This window comes from Theobroma cacao, chromosome 9 (assembly GCF_053813885.1).
Source record: "Theobroma cacao isolate CCN51 chromosome 9, ASM5381388v1, whole genome shotgun sequence".
Lineage (NCBI taxonomy): Eukaryota > Viridiplantae > Streptophyta > Magnoliopsida > Malvales > Malvaceae > Theobroma > Theobroma cacao.
Genome location: NC_142647.1, coordinates 9,304,474 through 9,322,978, shown reverse-complemented (window position 1 = coordinate 9,322,978; position 18,505 = coordinate 9,304,474). Strand labels below are relative to the sequence as shown.

Sequence of the window (18,505 nt, the reverse complement as noted above, 5' to 3'; positions counted from 1 at the left end):
TTAAAAATACACCAACATAATATAACCTTATCTACACTACTAGCCAAGCAATAATAAAATGGCCTCCGCCAACTCACTCTTCCTTATCCTCCTAGTTGAAGAAAACAAAAAAGAGCATTTAGAATAGTACAAATCACATCTCAATTTCTAAATTGCAGTAACTTGGAAACTACTATCATTACTTGTCTAATTTTATCATGTCTCAACACACAAATCTTACATATTATGCATATAGAGATAGATATAGATATGTATATTGTAAGTAGGTGAAAAGGGGACTGCTAAAACTTAAGGTTGTGTTTGGTATAAGGGATGTAAAGTCATATTTTTTGTCTTGTGTCCAATTAAATTACATTGCAGTGTTTGTTTTGTAACAGACCACTGCAATGTAAGATTGCAATGCAATCACATTGCAGCCAATGGATATAATGTGATTGCAGTCCAAAACCAATGCAATCACATTACATTGCACTCTGCAATGTCTTTAAGGACATTTTTACCCATCATCTTTTAAAAAAATAACTAAAAAATCTGAAGCAAAATCATCGTTTTTGGGATTTCTGCTGCTTCTTCTCCATTTTGCTAAAGTTGCTCATCCTTCTTCTAGTTCTGCTTCTTCATCATCTGAAATTGTGGGTTAAAATCTCCCATTCTTCCTTTTTTTTTCTCTTTTTTTTTTTATCTTCTTCTTGTATTCTTTAATCTGACTTTTTTTGTGTTAATTTAGGTTTTTTTCTTATTTATATTTTAGGGTTTATCGCTGAAACAATTTGGCCCTTGATCGGTAAGAGAGGTTGGATTTCTGGGCTAATTTTCAACAAAAGGCATAGGTAATTGTGATGAAATAAAATGCTGCGTGTTTGGTTGCAATTTTTGGTGTTGCAATTTTTGGTTTTTGTTCCCTCAACAAAATATGGGTAATCAAATAGTTTTGAAGTTTAATCCAATTAGAACTTCTATCCAATTAGAAATGCTGAAAGCAGCAGAACTCGTACCTAACATTGCCAAATCCATAGATCCTAGCTTTGAGCAGAACTCATACCTAGTATTAACATGTAACAAAATGTTTTTGAATATGTCGTGTAACAATAATATTTTTTCAACATGACGTGTAATAACAATATTTTTTTTTTCAACATTGCGTGTAACAACCTTTTTGAACTATGACATGTAACATGTTTTTATACATGACGTGTAACAACGGTATTTTTTTTCAACATGACGTGTAACAAGCTAACCATGACTTGTCACATGTTTTTATATATAGCGTGTTATATGTTTCTATATATGGCGTGTCACATATTCCTTTACATGGCATGTCACATATTTCTGTATATGGCGTGTCACATGTTTTTGTACATGGCGAGTCACATGTTTTTGTACATGGCGAGTCACATGTTTTTGTACATGGCGAGTCACATGTTTTTGTACATGACGTGTCACATATTTTTATACATGACATGTTACATGTTTCTGTACATGACATGTCACATGTTCCTTTACATGGCGTGTTACATATTTTTGTACATGGCGTGTCACATATTTCTGTACATGACGTGTCACATGTTTTTGTACATAGTGAAAACATCTTATCTTTAAAAATGCCCGGTTGGTTTATATAGGAATCTCTTCCTCTACTCAACTTCAAAAGGTCATAACTTTACGCTCGGTTGTCCGATGGGGGTGTTTTTTTGAATCCATGTAACTTTTCGAGATCTACGCGTTGACAAACAGCCGAAGGCGGTCTGCTGCTGTTTTGACCCCAAAAAACCTCATTTTAACCATGTTTTGAATTTTTACTCTTTTTTTGCCTTTTTTTAAGATTTGACCTCCCATTTTTTTTTATTTTGTTTAAGGTAAAATTGGTCTTGATAGTAGAAAACCATTGCAATTTTTTTTTAGATTTTAGGGTGCAAGAAAAGAGTGCAAAAAGTTAACTTAAAAATAATGAAAATGTATTTATATAATGTTTTTATATAAATTGAATATTTGTAAGGTGGACATGAAAAGTTAACTTTGTGCTTAGTATATGTTGTTTTTATATAATGTTTATATTTCATTATTTTAATTATTTTTTTATATTGTTAGTTCACACAATGGAAGGGTTTTCTCAAGAGCAAACTGCAACGATCGTGTCTGCTATTGTATTAGCCATTGAGTTGTTCAACATGATACGTTTAGCTAATACTTTGGTTCAAGGATGTTATCATATTTTAATATATACTAGAAAGCGTAAAAAATCCAAAACTAATACTTATAGGAGACATATTATTAGACAATTAAATTTTAGGAGAATGGTGTTTGATTTTGATTTAACATGCATTGAAAATATTAGAATGGATAGAGCTGCATTTTATAAACTATGTAATATGCTTCAATGCATTGGTAGGTTTACACCAACAAAAAACATGAATGTTGAGGAAATGGTAGCTATCTTTTTGTACATTATTTCTCATCATGCAAAAAATAGGATCATAAAGAGAGAATTTGTTAGAAGTGGTGAGATAGTGACTAGACATTTTGGTTTAGTTTTGAATTCTGTTTTAAGATTGTAATCAATATTGCTAAAGAAGCTAGAGCTTGTACCTGAGAATTCAACTGACTTCAGATGGAAATGGTTTAAGGTAAATTAAAATTTCTTAAACATTTATAGCTTGAGTATAAAAAAATCTATTAAAAATGCAACTAAAGGATAATTTTGTCATTATTCTATTGAAAACAATAGAATTGTTTAGGTGCTTTAGATGGACCTTACATTAAAGTCAATGTCCTGAAAATTGATAAGCCTAGATATAGAACAAGGAAGAATGAAATTGCTACAAATGTGTTAGGGGTATGTTCACAGGATATGCAATTCATATATATTTTACCTGGATGGGAGGGTTTTGCTTCAGACTTTAGGGTTCTTCGACATGCAATATCTAGAAGAAATGGATTGAAAGTCCCAAAAGGTATGAGGAAAATATACATTCAATTATTAACTATTTTAGAGTGATGGACTAAAAATAAATTTTTTATCATAGGTTTTTTCTACTTATGTGATGCTGGGTTTACAAATGGAGAAGGGTTTTTAACTCCATATAGAGGTTAGCGTTATCATTTGAATGAATGGAGACAAAATCGCACTCCTCGTTCAAAAAAAGAACTGTTTAATTACAAACACTCTAGTGTTAGGAATGTTATTGAGAGATGTTTTGGATTCCTTAAGATGAGATGGGCAATACTTAGAGAGAAGTTTGGGTACCTAGTGAAAACAAAATGTAGAATTATCTCTGCTTGTGCATTGTTACACAATCACATTAGGAGAGAAATGACACATGATCCACTTGAGGATGAAATGGATGAAGAGTATGTGGAATCAGAAGCGATGAAAAATGCAGATACGATCCAATACATTGAGACATCAAATGCATGGACTACTTGGAGAAATAACTTGGCACAAGAAATGTGGAATGATTGGATAGCTTCGAGAAATGAAACTTAATTTTTTATTTGGTTCAACAAATGTTGTATGTTTTATTTGTAATAACTCAAAATTGTGTTGATTGAGACATATTTGTATTTGTTCTTAATTAGATAAGTTATGTTTCTTCTTTAATTTTTAATTAACTATTGTATACTATATATTTGTTATTATGCCGTTTCTATATTATGTTTTATACCTGTAGATGGAAGTTGCATCATCTCAAGGATTAGGAAGGACAAGCAAAAGATCCACCCATCAGTGAACACCTACTTAAGATGGAGTCTTAATTGACTGCTGCATTGATCTTGTCAATGAAGGAAGTTGGGGTAGAGATAATGGAACATTCAAGCCTGGTTACTTGCAACAACTTGAGCAATGGATGAAAGAAAGGATCCCAAATTGCAACATAAGGGCTATCCCCCATATTAACTCTAGAATGAGGTTGTTGAAGACACAATATAGGGAAATTGCTGAGATGATATCGCATTCCACTTCTGGATTCGGTTGGGATGATGTCAAGAAATGTGTTACTTGTGATGATGATGTTTGGATTGCTTGGGTCAAGGTAATGATTCTAATTTATTTTACAGCATTGTTATATTCTAAAGTTAGGCATATATTTGGTTTTGCATGGTTTTTTGATGCCTTGTATTTGGTTTTATATATAGAGTCACCCAGCTGCTGCAGGACTTAGAAACAAGCCTTTCCCTCACTTTGATCAATTAGCCATTATATTTGGGAAGGATAGAGCAATTGGGGAAGGAGTAGAGTCACCAGCTGATGCAGTGGAGAACATAGAAACTGAGGAAGTTGCATTTGTAGCAACAAGGGTAGCTTCAGAAGCTTTAAGTGCATTGAATGTTGATGAAGATGACAATGGTGATGATGATGTTTCTCCTGCTCAAGCTACCAATAGTGAGGGATCTACTGCTGCTAGAAGAAAGACTATAAAGCAAGGTGACAGAGAGGTGAGTCGCAAAAAAACTAAGACAAAAAGTAATGGTGACAACATTGTTCATGCATTCCAATCTAGTGTGGATAAAATTGGAGAAATTTGTCAAGGTGCAAGGGAAGGAATTGATAAATTAGCAAGTTGTTTTCAATTCATGGCTGAAGATGTGAGGTTGAAAAAGCGTGTAGTTGAGACAGTTCAAGGAGTTGAAGGTTTGACTCCCGAAGAAATTGTTAAGGCTAGACATATCATCTCTAATGATATGTGGAAGATAAATTATCTATTTTCATTGTCAGAGGAGTTGCATATATGTGAAGGTTTTGCTTAGTGGGCTCTATCTAAATGATGGGTATTGTTATTGTAAAGAACTAGTTATCAATTTAGGGTGAACTTTAACAGTGTTATTAACTTTGAACTCTTTTGTATTTTAACAATGGTGTATCTATCCTTTAGGTGACTTCAACTTTGGTTTATTAGAACTTTATGACTTTTGGTTTAGAGCATCAATCAAGGAACTTCATTTATGATTTTCAATTATTTGGTTTTGGTGATGTTATGCTTGATATTTTATTTTAGCTTGATAGTAAGTTATTTTGAATTTATGATATTTTCAAAAGAAATTAATTGGAGATTGAGAATTATGGGTATTTTATTGCTAATTTGCTATTGGTTACAAGAGAGGAAGCTATCACATTAATGTATACATATAAAACGTATTAAGAAATAAAAATAAAATATTATCTTCTAAAGAAAAAATTTAAAATAAAATATACAATATAAGAAATTATATTAAAAATAAAAATAAAAATATATACTTGTAATAAGAAATGAAAAAAATATATTTAATTAAAACCATATTTAAAAATGACATTATATAAAAATTAACAATAAAAAAATACATGTTAAGCTTATATTTTAATATATAAGAGTAGTTTTGAAAATTAACATTACATATCCTGTAAAGTACTTACAAAACAAACGCTGTAATATTATCTTCTCTGTATTTTAATAATTACATTACTTATATACCAAACACTGTAATGTTATCTTTTCTACAATCATATTACTTGTAATTACATTATTTATAATCATATTATATTATAAATCACCAAACGTTACATAAATATAAATTATTCGTCAAACCCCAAACCCCAATAGATGAAAACAGTTAGACCATGACAAAGCAAAATTTACCCCTTTCTCCCCTTTTTGAATGGCTAAAAAGTTGGCTTCCCTTACTTTTTGCCCATAGTTGAAAAGATAGCTTCCTCGTTTATGTTCATTGGGTGCACTTGCCTTTCACCTTTTTGTCATTGGGTTGGGACTTGGGACTATTATACACAAGCAAAGATAAGGTCACATCTCAAATAGTGTTGCTCTTATTACCTTAGCCTTCATTTTTGTGGCTCTTCGTTGCCCGGTCAGTGATAGGTTGTCAGTTAGTCTCTTATGGTGCTAAGCAAGTTACACCATCTCTTTCGAAGTTTTGTAATTTATATAATGATATCTTTTAGTAGATACTGAAATCTACTAAACCTTGAACAATATCTACTCGAATAAATTATTTCTCATGTGGATATTATATTTAGCAGAAGGAGAAGAAAAAGATGAAGAATGGGCAGAAAGGAAATATAAATGGAAATAAACATGGAAAGGAAATGTAGATTAAATTACATCAAATTGTACTTTTAAAATTATTTTTTTATTATTATTATATTTTATAAATTCATTTAATTTAAAATAAAAAATTAATTAAATATATTAAAAAGATAAAATTTCTAATTTTTTTAAAAAATATTATACCGACCATCTTCTATTCTTCTTCATCAACTAAATTAAATTTCCCTTCCAAAAAAATTAAACATATCTCGGATAAAAAACATTCAAATTCCAAGCAAGATGCTGACCTTTTCGCATCCCAAAATGGTAAGATAGAAAAGAAAACCAGTTTTCAGTTCAAGTTGTAATATTTTTCTGCAGCAGCCATTCCTTCACATAAATTTCATGGCAGAAGCCGACAAAGCAAGCAAATGGGACATTTTCATTGACCCCAGCTTGCTTCCCTGTTCCGACTCTTTCTCTCTATAAAAACCCAACAAAAACTCATACAACAATCTTAAACTTGACTAAACACAACAAAACAAGTACATGGCAAATCCAGGATGGGTTTTTGGTCTTAAGACCTGGTTGATCTTAACAAGCCTCTATCTCTCTCTGAGTAGTTGTGTAATTGCAACTTCTTTGGAAGACTCAGTTGCCCAACAAAAACTTGATAAGGTTCCTAAGCTTCCTGGGCAGAATTTCAATGTGAGCTTTGCACACTATGCTGGTTATGTTACTGTCAATGAAGGCTCAGGGAGAGCTCTCTTTTACTGGTTCTTTGAAGCTGCTGAGGATCCTGATTCCAAGCCTCTTCTTCTTTGGCTCAATGGAGGTCAGAGTTTAAAACGTTTTAAGATTCTTGTCTTGTTTTGACTTTTTTTTAGCACTATTTGATTAATTTAATTATGTGGGTATATACTGTTTCGCTATTTACATTATGATTATATGGTCATTAGTTCTTTTTACTGATTATTGACTATGTTATTGAATATCCAATCTTTTGTTTTATGATTTCACTGTGATCCTTTTCTGGGTATATTCTTTTTCCTTTCTCATTTGATTAGCTTTGTTTCTCTTTGTTTGAGTCTAAACATGCAGAAAACTTTTTATAGGAATATTGTGTTTTTGATTTATTTCTTTTCTAGTTTGTGTGTTGGCTCCTGTAGTTCTTATTATCTTGTTTTGGTTTTAGAAATAGTTTTATGTTTGGCTTCTAATCAATACCAATACTTCTCATCAGGGGAAAAAGGCAGTACTCATTTCCAGTTTTATGTTTTCAGGGCCTGGGTGTTCATCCGTTGCTTATGGTGAAGCAGAGGAAATAGGCCCATTTCACATTAGGCCAGATGGAAAGACCCTTTACTTGAACCCTTACTCTTGGAATAAAGGTAATCAATTCTTTTAAAATTTCACCGGAGAGTCGAGCAAATTAAAGCAGTTTTGCAAGACAAAACTTTCTCTTTAGTGCTTCTTATAGTTGGTGTAAAAAATTGGAAATGGAATTGTTTTACTTCATGTACTTGAGCCTCTAGAATGATGGTATACTTTATTTATTACCTAGAAGAGAATGATTTGTTTATGGTGCGCGATAGGTGGGCAGTGCCAATTAGTTCAATTTCATTATGACGTAGAGATATTTATTCTTAGGTGCAACCATTACTTTTTGGGTGTATCATTTCATCTGTTTTTTTTTTTTTTTTAAAAAAAAAAGTTATATCATTTCATCTGGTTAACTTCAATCACTTTCCTTAGGCTATTGTGGGCTTTTACTATCCAAATTATTACACAATCTTATTTAGCACTCAAATCTAAAGCTGTTGCTGCACTCTTGCACCTGCATCTTCCTCCTCCTCCTCCCCCTCTCATAAAACAACACGTGCACGCATGTGTAGACACCCAAAACATAAACCCAAGTGACCAACAAATGTGTATTGGTGAGCATATGATTTTCATTTTCTTTTGAGCTCTATGGAATCTTGACAATTTCCTTTTATTACATTGTCAGCTGCATGTTATGCTTGAATGATTTTTCAGAAGATTTTTACCCCATTGTATCTAAAAGAGCTGTGCTGTTTGAATCTATGTCAAGAGTATTTTTTTTCAACTTGGGGATGTGAATGTTAGAAATAACCTTATTAGTTACATCATTACAAGATTCTTTTACTGCTTTGCAGTTGCCAACCTTCTATTTCTTGAGTCTCCCATTGGAGTTGGTTTTTCATATTCAAATACTTCGTTTGATTTGCTTAACAATGGTGATAAAAGAACCGGTAAGGCTGAAACATTTCTACTTCATACCTAGAGTTGAATTTTTATTTTGGCTAGCTTATGCAATTGTGTACCTTCTCACCCTTTGATGTACAGCTAAGGACTCACTGGCATTTTTGCTAAAGTGGCTTGAGCGCTTTCCTCAGTATAAAGAAAGGGATTTCTACATTGCTGGAGAGAGCTACGGAGGTAAATAGTAATTTTTGTCATTTTCCTTTGGATTACAGAAACGCATAATGTGGTTTACTAGCTCTGTTATTCTAGCGAAATAACATGCTTCTTTCAAGGACCATTTGCCATTAAGTTAAGATTAATAACAAACATCTGTTTCTGTTTTGTTAAGCTACTGATTGGGACATTTCTGAAGTTAAAATATTGATAAACACAAATTGGTAATAAAAGCCAGGTTTCTAGGCAAGAAAGATAATTCTGAATATCTAAAATATATTGGACATGCTGGAAATTACAAGTAGATCACACCTGTAAAGGAGTGCAAGATGGGTGGAAGGGGCAAAAAGAAGAAAACTGTCTTCAATTGCAGGATTGCTGCCAACTCGGGATGCTCTTGTGTGCTCAAGAGTGATTTGGTCACTGTAGGAAGAATAAAAAGAGGTAAAGGTAGACTAAAAACTACTTGTGTTGAAATCATAGAAAACTATTTTGCTGCCTTTTATCTTCAAAAAGTATAACTGAGTGGATTGGAGAAAACAGATTCACGTAGCTGAACCATTGAAAACAGCTACGGGCTGAAATCATAAATGTTTTGGTTTTGCAGTTTTCTTTCTATTAAAATAAGCTGCTTGCAAAGGGGTATAAGAGTTATATTCATATTCATGGCTCAAAGAAATGCAAACAAGTTCTGACCTCCACTTAGCTAGGTGGCCACTGTAAATGTACGAAATAACAGGTTGCTAAAGAATGTTTCATTTCATTTTGGGACGTATGTTAAATGACTTTGGTGCTGCCTGATGTATGCTTGGAGTCAAAAGAAATTTGTGAAAATAAGAAAAGTAACATTCATCAATACCCTTGATGACTTTGGAACTTTGCAATATTTATATTTTGTATATTTAATTGCTGTTTAACAATAAATTCATTATGATTTTTTTGTTGTTGTAGTTTTTTACATTAAAGACTGTATTGCAGGGCATTATGTTCCACAGCTAAGTCAAGCTATTTTAAGATACAACTGGGCAACCAAGGCAAAAGCAATTAATCTAAAGGGTTATATGGTAGAGACTCTATTCTTGAAACAGAATCAGCTTTGCATCATTTGAGAAAACTGACATATAGAGGCTATATGTAATGCAGGTTGGAAATGCTTTAACTGATGATTACTTCGATCATTTGGGGGTCTTCCAATTTATGTGGTCAGCAGGTTTGATTTCTGATGAAACATACAAGCTATTGAATGTACTATGTGATTTTGAGTCATTTGTCCACTCCTCAAGTTCTTGTGATAAGATTATGGAGGTTGCAAGTGAAGAACTTGGAAATATTGACCCATATAGCATCTTCACTCCTCCCTGCTCTGCTAATGTTAGCCAGTCAAAGTGGCTTCTGAAAAGAAGGCTTGTGAGTAATTCTTCTGCATCTTTTCTCCCATCTTTAATATCGGTCAAAAGATTTTCTAATTAATTCAACTTCAGGCTTAAGTTTTGACAGCATTCAGTTGAACATATGCATTGTCTATAATTTAAAATTCTTAGCATTAATTTTTTTCGGTGGTTTTTATGCTGTCTATATGTATCTAACTCTTCTGTCCTTATTCTTAGGAATTTCAATGATGGTGATCACATATCATCTTCAAAATCATTATATTCATATTTGTGGTAACAGTTGCTGCAGGAACCTGATAATTTTCATCTGTATTTATACTCTTAAGAACTGAGGCTCACTTAAGCTATCGTAAAGTTCATCAACTGCAGAATTCATTGGCCATAACAGTCCCCGGAATTAACCAGAAATGAAAATTTTAGACTTTATTTTAAATAATTGACACTGAATTCTAGAGAATTTGATATTTTATGTGTAATCATTATGGAAATTCGGTATTATGCAACAGAGGGTTGGTCAGGTCAGTGATAAGTATGATCCTTGCACTGAGAAGCACTCAGAAGTATACTTCAATCTACCTGAGGTTCAAAAGGCACTCCATGTTTTACCAGAAGTTGCACCATCTAAGTGGGAGACGTGCAGGTATGTGGTGTATTTTCATAGATACGAATTCCTTCATTCACCGAAAGTAACTAGACCACCCAACAAAATGTTATAGCTCTAACTGTGTCCATATGAACCTTATTTTAATGTGTTCAGAGGACATATCCAGTATGCTGATAAGGAAAACCGTTATTAGTTTGCTTCTTTTAGAGCAAAGTTTGAGCATTAAATTATTTTACACGCCATGTGTAAATTCAAACCATCTTTTATTTGATACCATTTCTGTTTACCCATTTACTTTCTAGAAGTCACATGGAGACATATGTCTTAATTAAAAGGTTTTGCTTTTCTTTCTTTTTTGCAGTGATATTGTAAGTACCAACTGGAAGGATTCTCCAAGAACTATGCTGGATGTTTACCGTGAGCTTATACATGTAGGACTTCGCATATGGATATTCAGGTTTATCTCTAAATCTGTGATGTTGCTTTACTATATAGCTAGCATGTGTCTAACATAGGTTGCAAGAGGTCAATCGTAAATGCTTTAGTGTTTGAAGAAATGGATCAATACAAAAACTATTCTGTATATGATATTAGTAATCTCTATCTTGTTAAATCTCATCCTAGCATTATCCTTCAACATATTATCCTCTTTTCACCTTTTCATTTGTATATACTGTTCACTGCACTGTAACCTTTGATTTTTACTTTTGCATGGAGTGAAAGGAGTGTAAGTTGTATAAGTTGGTGACTCATGCATGATGATACACTTTGAGTGAATAGAACGTTTCCATTGATCCTGTAAAATTGTTATGTAAATCTCACAGCTAGAAGTTATAGGAAGATAGTTTGAAAAATAAATATACTATGAATAAGCTTGATGGACAAACTTTTCCAGAATACAGTAATAATGTCAATTTGGGATGCATGAGACAAATTATAAAAGGAGTGATTAAGATTTGATAGTGTAATAATAGGATATATCTAAATATTATCACTGGTGAAAGACTGATAGAAGTGTTCATGCTGGTATACTTGGCAATATATGCTGTGTGGATTAATTTAGCGTTTTTGTGTTCATAATTTATCATTTATAATGTTTGGAACTTGCATACCTTTCTGTCTAAAAGACTGAAATGGTAAAAGATTATTATCGTTAGAATGCAAACCATTATTTGTGAAGATAATTTATCTGTTTTGTTTCGAATGCTAGATTTATGTTTAGGTTCTATTACATTACAGTTTGACGTATCAAACACTCACTGAACATTTTTTGGAATTTAGACATGCACAACTCATGTCTTTTTATATAATTTAGATTCTCAATGCAGTTTTACCTTTTTTTTTGTAGAAGTGACTTCAGACAATGTTTTCTGATCTTTTTCATTTTCTTTATTCCCCACATCCCACCAATTCCACAGTGGTGACGCAGATGCTGTAATCCCTGTTACATCCACCCGCTACAGTATAGATGCTCTCAAGCTTCCAACTGTGAAGCCTTGGCGTGCCTGGTATGATGATGGACAGGTAAATCGCTTTAGGAACTGTATCTTATATATTCCATAATCTTTCATTTCTATAGGTAATTTTAACTAGTCATTCCTTAAAAAAATTTCGGATTTGATTCTTTGTCATAGTAACTAGCATTATTGGTAGCTATATATGTATAGCAGTGTCTTGGGCACTGTTATCCAGCTTTTGACAGTAATCATGGTGAGTAATAATCTGCCAAACAGGTGGGAGGATGGACTCAGGAGTATGCTGGACTTAACTTTGTTTCAGTGAGGGGAGCTGGGCATGAAGTCCCTTTGCATAGACCCAAACTAGCTCTCACACTCGTCAAAGCATTCTTATCAGGAACCTCGATGCCGGGCTTGGAACAAGTCAGTGACTCCTGAATTTGGGTTGGGTGACAGGTTTCTCGAAATAAGGAAGAGAACATTTCTCTATGTGACTGCAATGTTTATGTGGGTGGCCACAAACCATTCTTCCTTTCCCAAAAATATCCAATCAACATTCAGCACAATGTTTCGATTGAGATGTGAACCATGTTGAAATTATTAGAAATGGTTTAATTCAGTCTTGTCCCATTTGAATTTAACATCTCATATATGTCAGGCATGGTTGTATTATACTTCTAATCTCGTCCGGTGTGATTTACTTGAATATCCTAGACATTACATATAATAAGTAGGTTATGGTCGCAATTGGAATCGATGAGGAAGACAGTGAAATGCTGATAACTTTTTGACCAGAAAAACGCTCAAAACCTGGAAACTTTTTCTCTTGCTTTCTTTGTGGCTTTTCATTAAGTGAACAGACTTATAAATGTTGTAAAAGAGAGAGAGAGAGAGAGGTGCGCATGCAGATCCATGTACAAACTTTTTTCAACAGGTTCAAGCTTACACAAGGTTAGAGATGCCATTGGATCCTTGTCTCAATCCCCCAAAACATCTTGTCTTTTAATTGGCGGAAATCATACAGCTCGCTAAGTTGAAAATTCTGCATCAACATAATGTCTCTATGCTGTCAGTGAGCATCATCTACATAGTTCCTTTGCCAAGGTAGATGAGGGTTGTGATAGTGCTTTTGTTGGAAGATAGCTTCCCTGTCACTGGCATGTTGCGAGCAGGTTGGCTTGCTGCTTTCCTGCTTTTCTTACCTAAATGAAAGAGCAGCAACAGTAGTAATACTAGAGACTAACGAGACTGCATCTTTGACACCTAAGTTTCTGTGCAATATGTAAACATTGACTGGACACCTGGTGCATGAGTTTAATGAAATATGCATAATGAAACTATTTGTTCAAGGAAATGTAAAATTCATAGCATGTTTATTTGTTACAGAAAAATAGCTCTGAGTTCATCAATTTCCTTAGTAGACTCTTCTGTAGCTCACAGATAAAAGTTTTACACAACAATTATTGCATGGGTTTTGGGATTAACTACTACTATCTTATCTAAGGACATGGAAGACTTGACAACTTAATACTACTTGCATTATTTTTTTTTTTTTACTATTTACGCAAAGCAATTCTGGACTACTCCAGGCAACGAGAATGGTTCTTACGACAATCGAATATATATGAAAAAAGAAAAAAAGGGAAATAACTCGTGAACTATGATCTGGTAGATATATCTGTGAGCCCTCCCTCACTCCCAACCACATAGATAGAGATACCTAAGTATTTGCTAAATGGTAAGTGCGATATATCCTCTAACTCTCTAAGCTGGATTCCATTCCCTCCTCACCCAAAACTATAAACTGATAAAAAAAAATAAAGTGCAGACACACAGAGACACACACAACACAAGGGTAATCTCATCTATGTGGACATTTTCCAAACTAGATCCATTTTTCTTCAATGATTTCTCTTTTCTTATATGTGAGATCCCCCAATCATCTTCAGGCAGAGTTGTCATGTGAGAATTATACCTCACAATAACACAAACCAATGCATGGCAGTATATGTCTATGGAGGACAAGAACAAGTCCTAATCTTGTTCCAAATTCAGTGCATTGTTATTCATAATACAATAACAAGCTTTTCATGTTTCTAGTGCTGCAAAAAGGTACCAAAACTAGTCAAATTTAGAATGGCTATGAGTACTACATTAATCTCCCCAATCCCAAGCATCAAAGAAGTACAGCTAAAATTTCTTACTAACCCATATGATCCTGGAAAAGAAATTTGTCCCATTCAATGCCAATGCCTTGTCCACTGACTCCTTGTTGGCAAAGGTAATGTATGCAGACCTGATAAGCCAAAGTCATTGTTAATCATGCTGCAAAAAACATAATAAAGGGTAGATTAAGTACAACACAGTAACTGAGGTGAGAGTCATACCATTTCTGTTTGACAGTTAATGTGTCAGTCAACTTAATAACTCTGATAATGGCTCCACATCTGGCAAAGTAAGATCTCACAGCATCTTGAGTTGCTGCAACATGAACCTAAAGTGTGTTTTAACTACAAGGAGTTATTGCCATAAATGATCCCCAAATTTGACAGTACCAAGTTTACAATTAGTTCAGACGTAGGACTTGAGAGACAAAAAGTCAGTGCTGTTGCAGGTGAATCTACAGTGTCAATTGGACTCTGGTTAACAGGACAACCTTCGTGATTGACTACTTATATCTTCAGAAGTAACTGGCAGATATAAAAGAAATAAAAATGATAGGAATGCATTTTTTTGACACAAGTTTACCAATAGATTTCTTCTAATACTCCCATTTCAAGGATAACAGATGATGATAAAGATCATAGCACTAACATGAAGATATGATAAAATAACCTAATATATACAATCTCTCTTAGATCAAGTGGTGAGTTGTTTTAAGTTATACTGCAGCTCAGCGCTAATCACTCCTAGGAATTGATAGCACTGAAAAGTTTTTAACAAAAACAATAAAATAAAGAAAGTAATTGACATTCTAATATAGAATTTGACAGTGTGAAGCCCTCTAAGGTGGTATGATCATAATGGAAGAATCAATAGCCCAACCTTTCCAATTTCTTCATTCATGATTAAAGAACAATGCAAAACAAATGTATGATTAAAGTTGCAAAAACTATTATCTACCAGCCAAATCATTCCAAAAATTGATAAACAACACAAAGAACACGGAAGGTATACCTCTATAATTGTTTCTTTTTCACGGCAAAACAGGGAAATTTTTAAATGATCAAATCTGTGAACAATAAGAAATCTTTGAGAACAATGCCCACATTCATGACAAAAGAAGCAACAATACACTATGGTGCTTTGCTATGCACAAATATCACACAAGTGAAGGAAAAAACAAAAAGAATTTGCAGCAGCAACCAAACAAAATAATATTCCAAGGTCAAAGAGATATGACTCAAAAATGATCCATCAAACTCACATTTGTCACAGATACAGTCCTTGACTCAACTCCTTCCTTGAGCAGATCAATTGAACCTGAAGTAGCCAAAGAAAACATTATTCCGACTAAAAAAAAATCTTCTGCATACAAAAATCACATAAAAAACACAAAAACTTTTTCATAGTTGATTAAATTCCTTCCTGTACATCTGCTAGACGGAATCTAGACATCTCCACAGTACACTAGAGCCAAATGTTCTTTGATTACAGCCTCTTAAATAAATATATATTATTCAGCATTCAATGAAACGACAAATTTGAAGTTGTGCTGTCAAACTCAAAAACAAGAAACAAACAAATGTTTTCAAAAATTTATGAAGTATCTTGATGTCAATTATTTCCACTGCCACACATCAGAAAACAACATAGCCCAGCCACAGTCCTCAAACGACTTGATTTCAAATTAAAAGACAGGGCAGCAAAGAAATATAGACAATTTGAAGAAGTTATTTATGCAAAGATCATTAGACTCATTCATTAAGAAAGCACCTCATATAAAATGATCTTACCAAAGCTAGAGGATAAGGCATGATTTCCATCCTTGTTCACTGGATTTGATTTTAGCTTGGAAATTTCTGTTTCAAGTTGATGTAATCTTAACTTCATATCTACCAATTGCTGTGTAAGAAATCAAAAGCTTAAGCATGTTAAGTAAACAAACTCTATTTGAACTTCAAGAAAGCATCTGACGGTTTTGCAAGCACTTATTTCCTTACAGCTTGGACAGGCCCAGTTCCTCCAGTGGTGGCTGGACAAGCACTATGTGAAATCAGTGTCTGAGTAGACTCCGGAGCCTCCATCCTCAACTTCTCTTGAGATATTTTTTCTGGTCTGGAGCTTACTGATGCATCAAAAACAGATGTGCAGCACTTATTGTAACTTTTTGACTTTTCTGATTTACATGAAGCACCACTCTCTTTGAGCATATAAGTGTAATTTTCAGCCTGTCTTCTATATTTTCTAGATTTTTCTTCTTCATGATACAGAGAATTTGAAGTGCTAGCAGAAATAGGAATAAAATCATTTAATTGCCTCTTTCGATCATGATTGCTTCGATAAGTTTTCACATTACAGTTTCCTGACACATTTTCATTGACTTTGCTGTCATGAACAGTAGGTATCAATGTATTTTGACCAAGCCTTGGCGAATTCTGTTCTAACATTTGCCTCTTGATATTATCACCTTCATTTGCTTTAACCTTCTTAACCTTCACAGAAGTGTCATTTTCAGTCAGCTTTCCCAATCTATCCCAAACATTACCACGTGTGGTTCCATTAATTCCCTTCTGAACAAATATGACACCAGCTGCCTTGGAAAAGAGCCTCCTTCTACCAACATTTGTCTCCTGACAATGCTTGGAAGGAGGGCTTCCTGCATAAAATTCCCATAAACATTTAATTGATTCACATGCCAGCTTTCAGGTTACTTTTATTCAGATGAACTCCAACATTTAATTGTGCACACATGTATAATTTTCTACAACAAATTCTGTAAAATATTCAGTTATCTGATAGAAGAGTAAAAATTAGGGAGAGCCATTCCAGATCATTAATGGGTATCAGAGAAGTATTAGTACAAAAAATTAATGCAGAACAATAACAGGGGCAAAACACATTCTTGACACCAAATAAATGCACTGCATGCATGAATGATTAAATCTCACCGCATTTTAAATACACATGCACACACAGCCACACACACACGCCAACACACGCCAAAGAGACAGTAGTGAAGCCTAAGCAGACATCCTTTGACGTTACAATTAGCAGAAGTTTAAGGGTTAGTATTCCTGGATAGCAGTTTGCTCTTTGGTCCTTGAGAAGGCTAAGACGACAAACCATTATATTTTCAGTCAGATACGTGTTTCAAAAGCATTTGAGTTTCAGTTATTAGACACCAATAATAGGTACCAAATAACTACAAATGATCGGGAAAGGCTTACTCTCATGAACCTTCTCGTATTGCATATGTTGTTCATCAGCAACCAGGATTTCAGCAGAGGGCTTCGTTTTAAATGAACAGCCAGCTAAGGACCCATCTTGATTATTCTCAAATTCTCTGAAGTTTTTGTTAAATTTACAAGAATGCGTTGAAGCATCCTTATTAGTTTCCTCAGCCAACGTGTTAGAAAAGACCGAAAACTGGCAATGACTCTTAGGGGCTTCTGACCCACATTTTTGTGACTGGTTCTTGCCAGAAGCATCAGCCTCAGTGGAACTTGCACCAGTGATGTTCTCCAAATCTGACGAGCTCATATTCGCATTTAAATCATTGGAAGTTTCTGATAGAATGTCCCATAGCCTATACAAAAGAAAACATTTGCAGTTGTAAAAAAAGAATGAAGATGAAAACAAAAAAGTAGTCCGTTGATGAAGAAACATGATAGGGTTGGTTACCAGGATACAAACTCAGTGACACTATCACCAAGAAACGCCTCCAACGCAGATTTTACTTCAGACTGGCACTTGCCATTAGAAACAAGCACGACAACATACTCCTGAACAACAAAGGTACCAAAACAAAAATAAGGAAGGATTGGTGTTTTTTCATTTACCCGAACCCAAAGAATCATGAAAGAAAACAAAAGAAACGAAAGGGAGTAAAACTATCGTTACAGTGAGGACGCGCAAGCTATCAGGGTTGTAATTGAAGTCTCCAAGCAAATGAAGAAGCTTTTCTGAAACTGAAGCTTTAACATTCGAGTCCCACGCCATTACTAATGCTGTTCGCTTCTTTAATTGCTTAGGGTTTTCTTCGCTCATTACTCTCTTCTTTCAGAGTCTCTGGAGAAACGGAGGGAAGAGGAAAAGAGAGAGAGAGAGAGAGCAGGACTACATAGGACAGTGTCGACAGTCGAGTCGAGTGACGTTGGAGGGAGGGCGAGGGAAAGCTGGCCCCTGTTCGTTTCGTTACGAACCCTCTCTCTCCTCCACCTGCCACCTTTACATTTTGGCGTTTTCCCAAAGTTAGCCCCTTCCAAAAGAAAAAGAATTTTGCGTACCGGTAGTCTATACGTATAAAAGTATGTAAGGTAAAATGTAAAAAGAAACAAAACAGCAGGCAAATTACGAGAAAGGGAGCAAAAATCTGAATTAGATTAACACTAGAATTTAAAGAATATTAAAAATAGCTGAAAAGGAAATGTAGAG

The 18,505-nt window shown here is 34.1% G+C and overlaps 2 protein-coding genes and 1 pseudogene across 3 annotated transcripts; 2 read left to right on the top strand and 1 right to left on the bottom strand.

Moving 5' to 3' along the window:
• Positions 1-3,902: 3,902 nt before the first annotated feature.
• On the top strand, positions 3,903-4,746 carry LOC148760690 (uncharacterized). Its single transcript, XM_088809423.1, has 2 exons — positions 3,903-4,031; positions 4,135-4,746. The coding sequence occupies exons 1-2, from the start codon at positions 3,903-3,905 to the stop codon at positions 4,744-4,746; spliced, it is 741 nt and encodes a 246-aa protein (XP_088665549.1).
• A 1,564-nt stretch (positions 4,747-6,310) lies between these two features.
• On the top strand, positions 6,311-12,549 carry SCPL29 (serine carboxypeptidase-like 29). Its single transcript, XM_007013822.3, has 10 exons — positions 6,311-6,852; positions 7,301-7,408; positions 8,195-8,290; positions 8,385-8,477; positions 9,435-9,520; positions 9,600-9,863; positions 10,354-10,487; positions 10,813-10,908; positions 11,870-11,975; positions 12,185-12,549. Exons 1-10 carry the CDS (start codon positions 6,567-6,569, stop codon positions 12,344-12,346), a joined length of 1,431 nt encoding a protein of 476 aa, XP_007013884.1. The 5' UTR covers positions 6,311-6,566; the 3' UTR covers positions 12,347-12,549.
• Positions 12,550-12,713: 164 nt separating this feature from the next.
• Positions 12,714-18,407, bottom strand: LOC18589022 (uncharacterized; annotated as a pseudogene). Its single transcript, XR_016028431.1, has 9 exons — positions 17,972-18,407; positions 17,753-17,853; positions 17,299-17,657; positions 16,072-16,727; positions 15,865-15,973; positions 15,336-15,391; positions 14,296-14,402; positions 14,117-14,204; positions 12,714-13,110 (listed from the first exon to the last, which is right to left on the bottom strand). The product of XR_016028431.1 is annotated as an uncharacterized LOC18589022 (transcript).
• Between the last annotated feature and the right edge of the window lie 98 nt (positions 18,408-18,505).

Bases quoted from the DNA above. Each gene is read 5' to 3' on its own strand.
- SCPL29 (XM_007013822.3), top strand. From the start codon at position 6,567: ATGGCAAATCCAGGATGGGTTTTTGGTCTTAAGACCTGGTTGATCTTA. The intron at 10,488-10,812 runs GTATGTGGTGTA...TCTTTTTTGCAG, and splicing joins TCTAAGTGGGAGACGTGCAG to TGATATTGTAAGTACCAACT. The intron at 10,909-11,869 runs GTTTATCTCTAA...CCAATTCCACAG, and splicing joins CTTCGCATATGGATATTCAG to TGGTGACGCAGATGCTGTAA.
- LOC148760690 (XM_088809423.1), top strand. From the start codon at position 3,903: ATGAGGTTGTTGAAGACACAATATAGGGAAATTGCTGAGATGATATCG. The intron at 4,032-4,134 runs GTAATGATTCTA...TTTTATATATAG, and splicing joins TTTGGATTGCTTGGGTCAAG to AGTCACCCAGCTGCTGCAGG.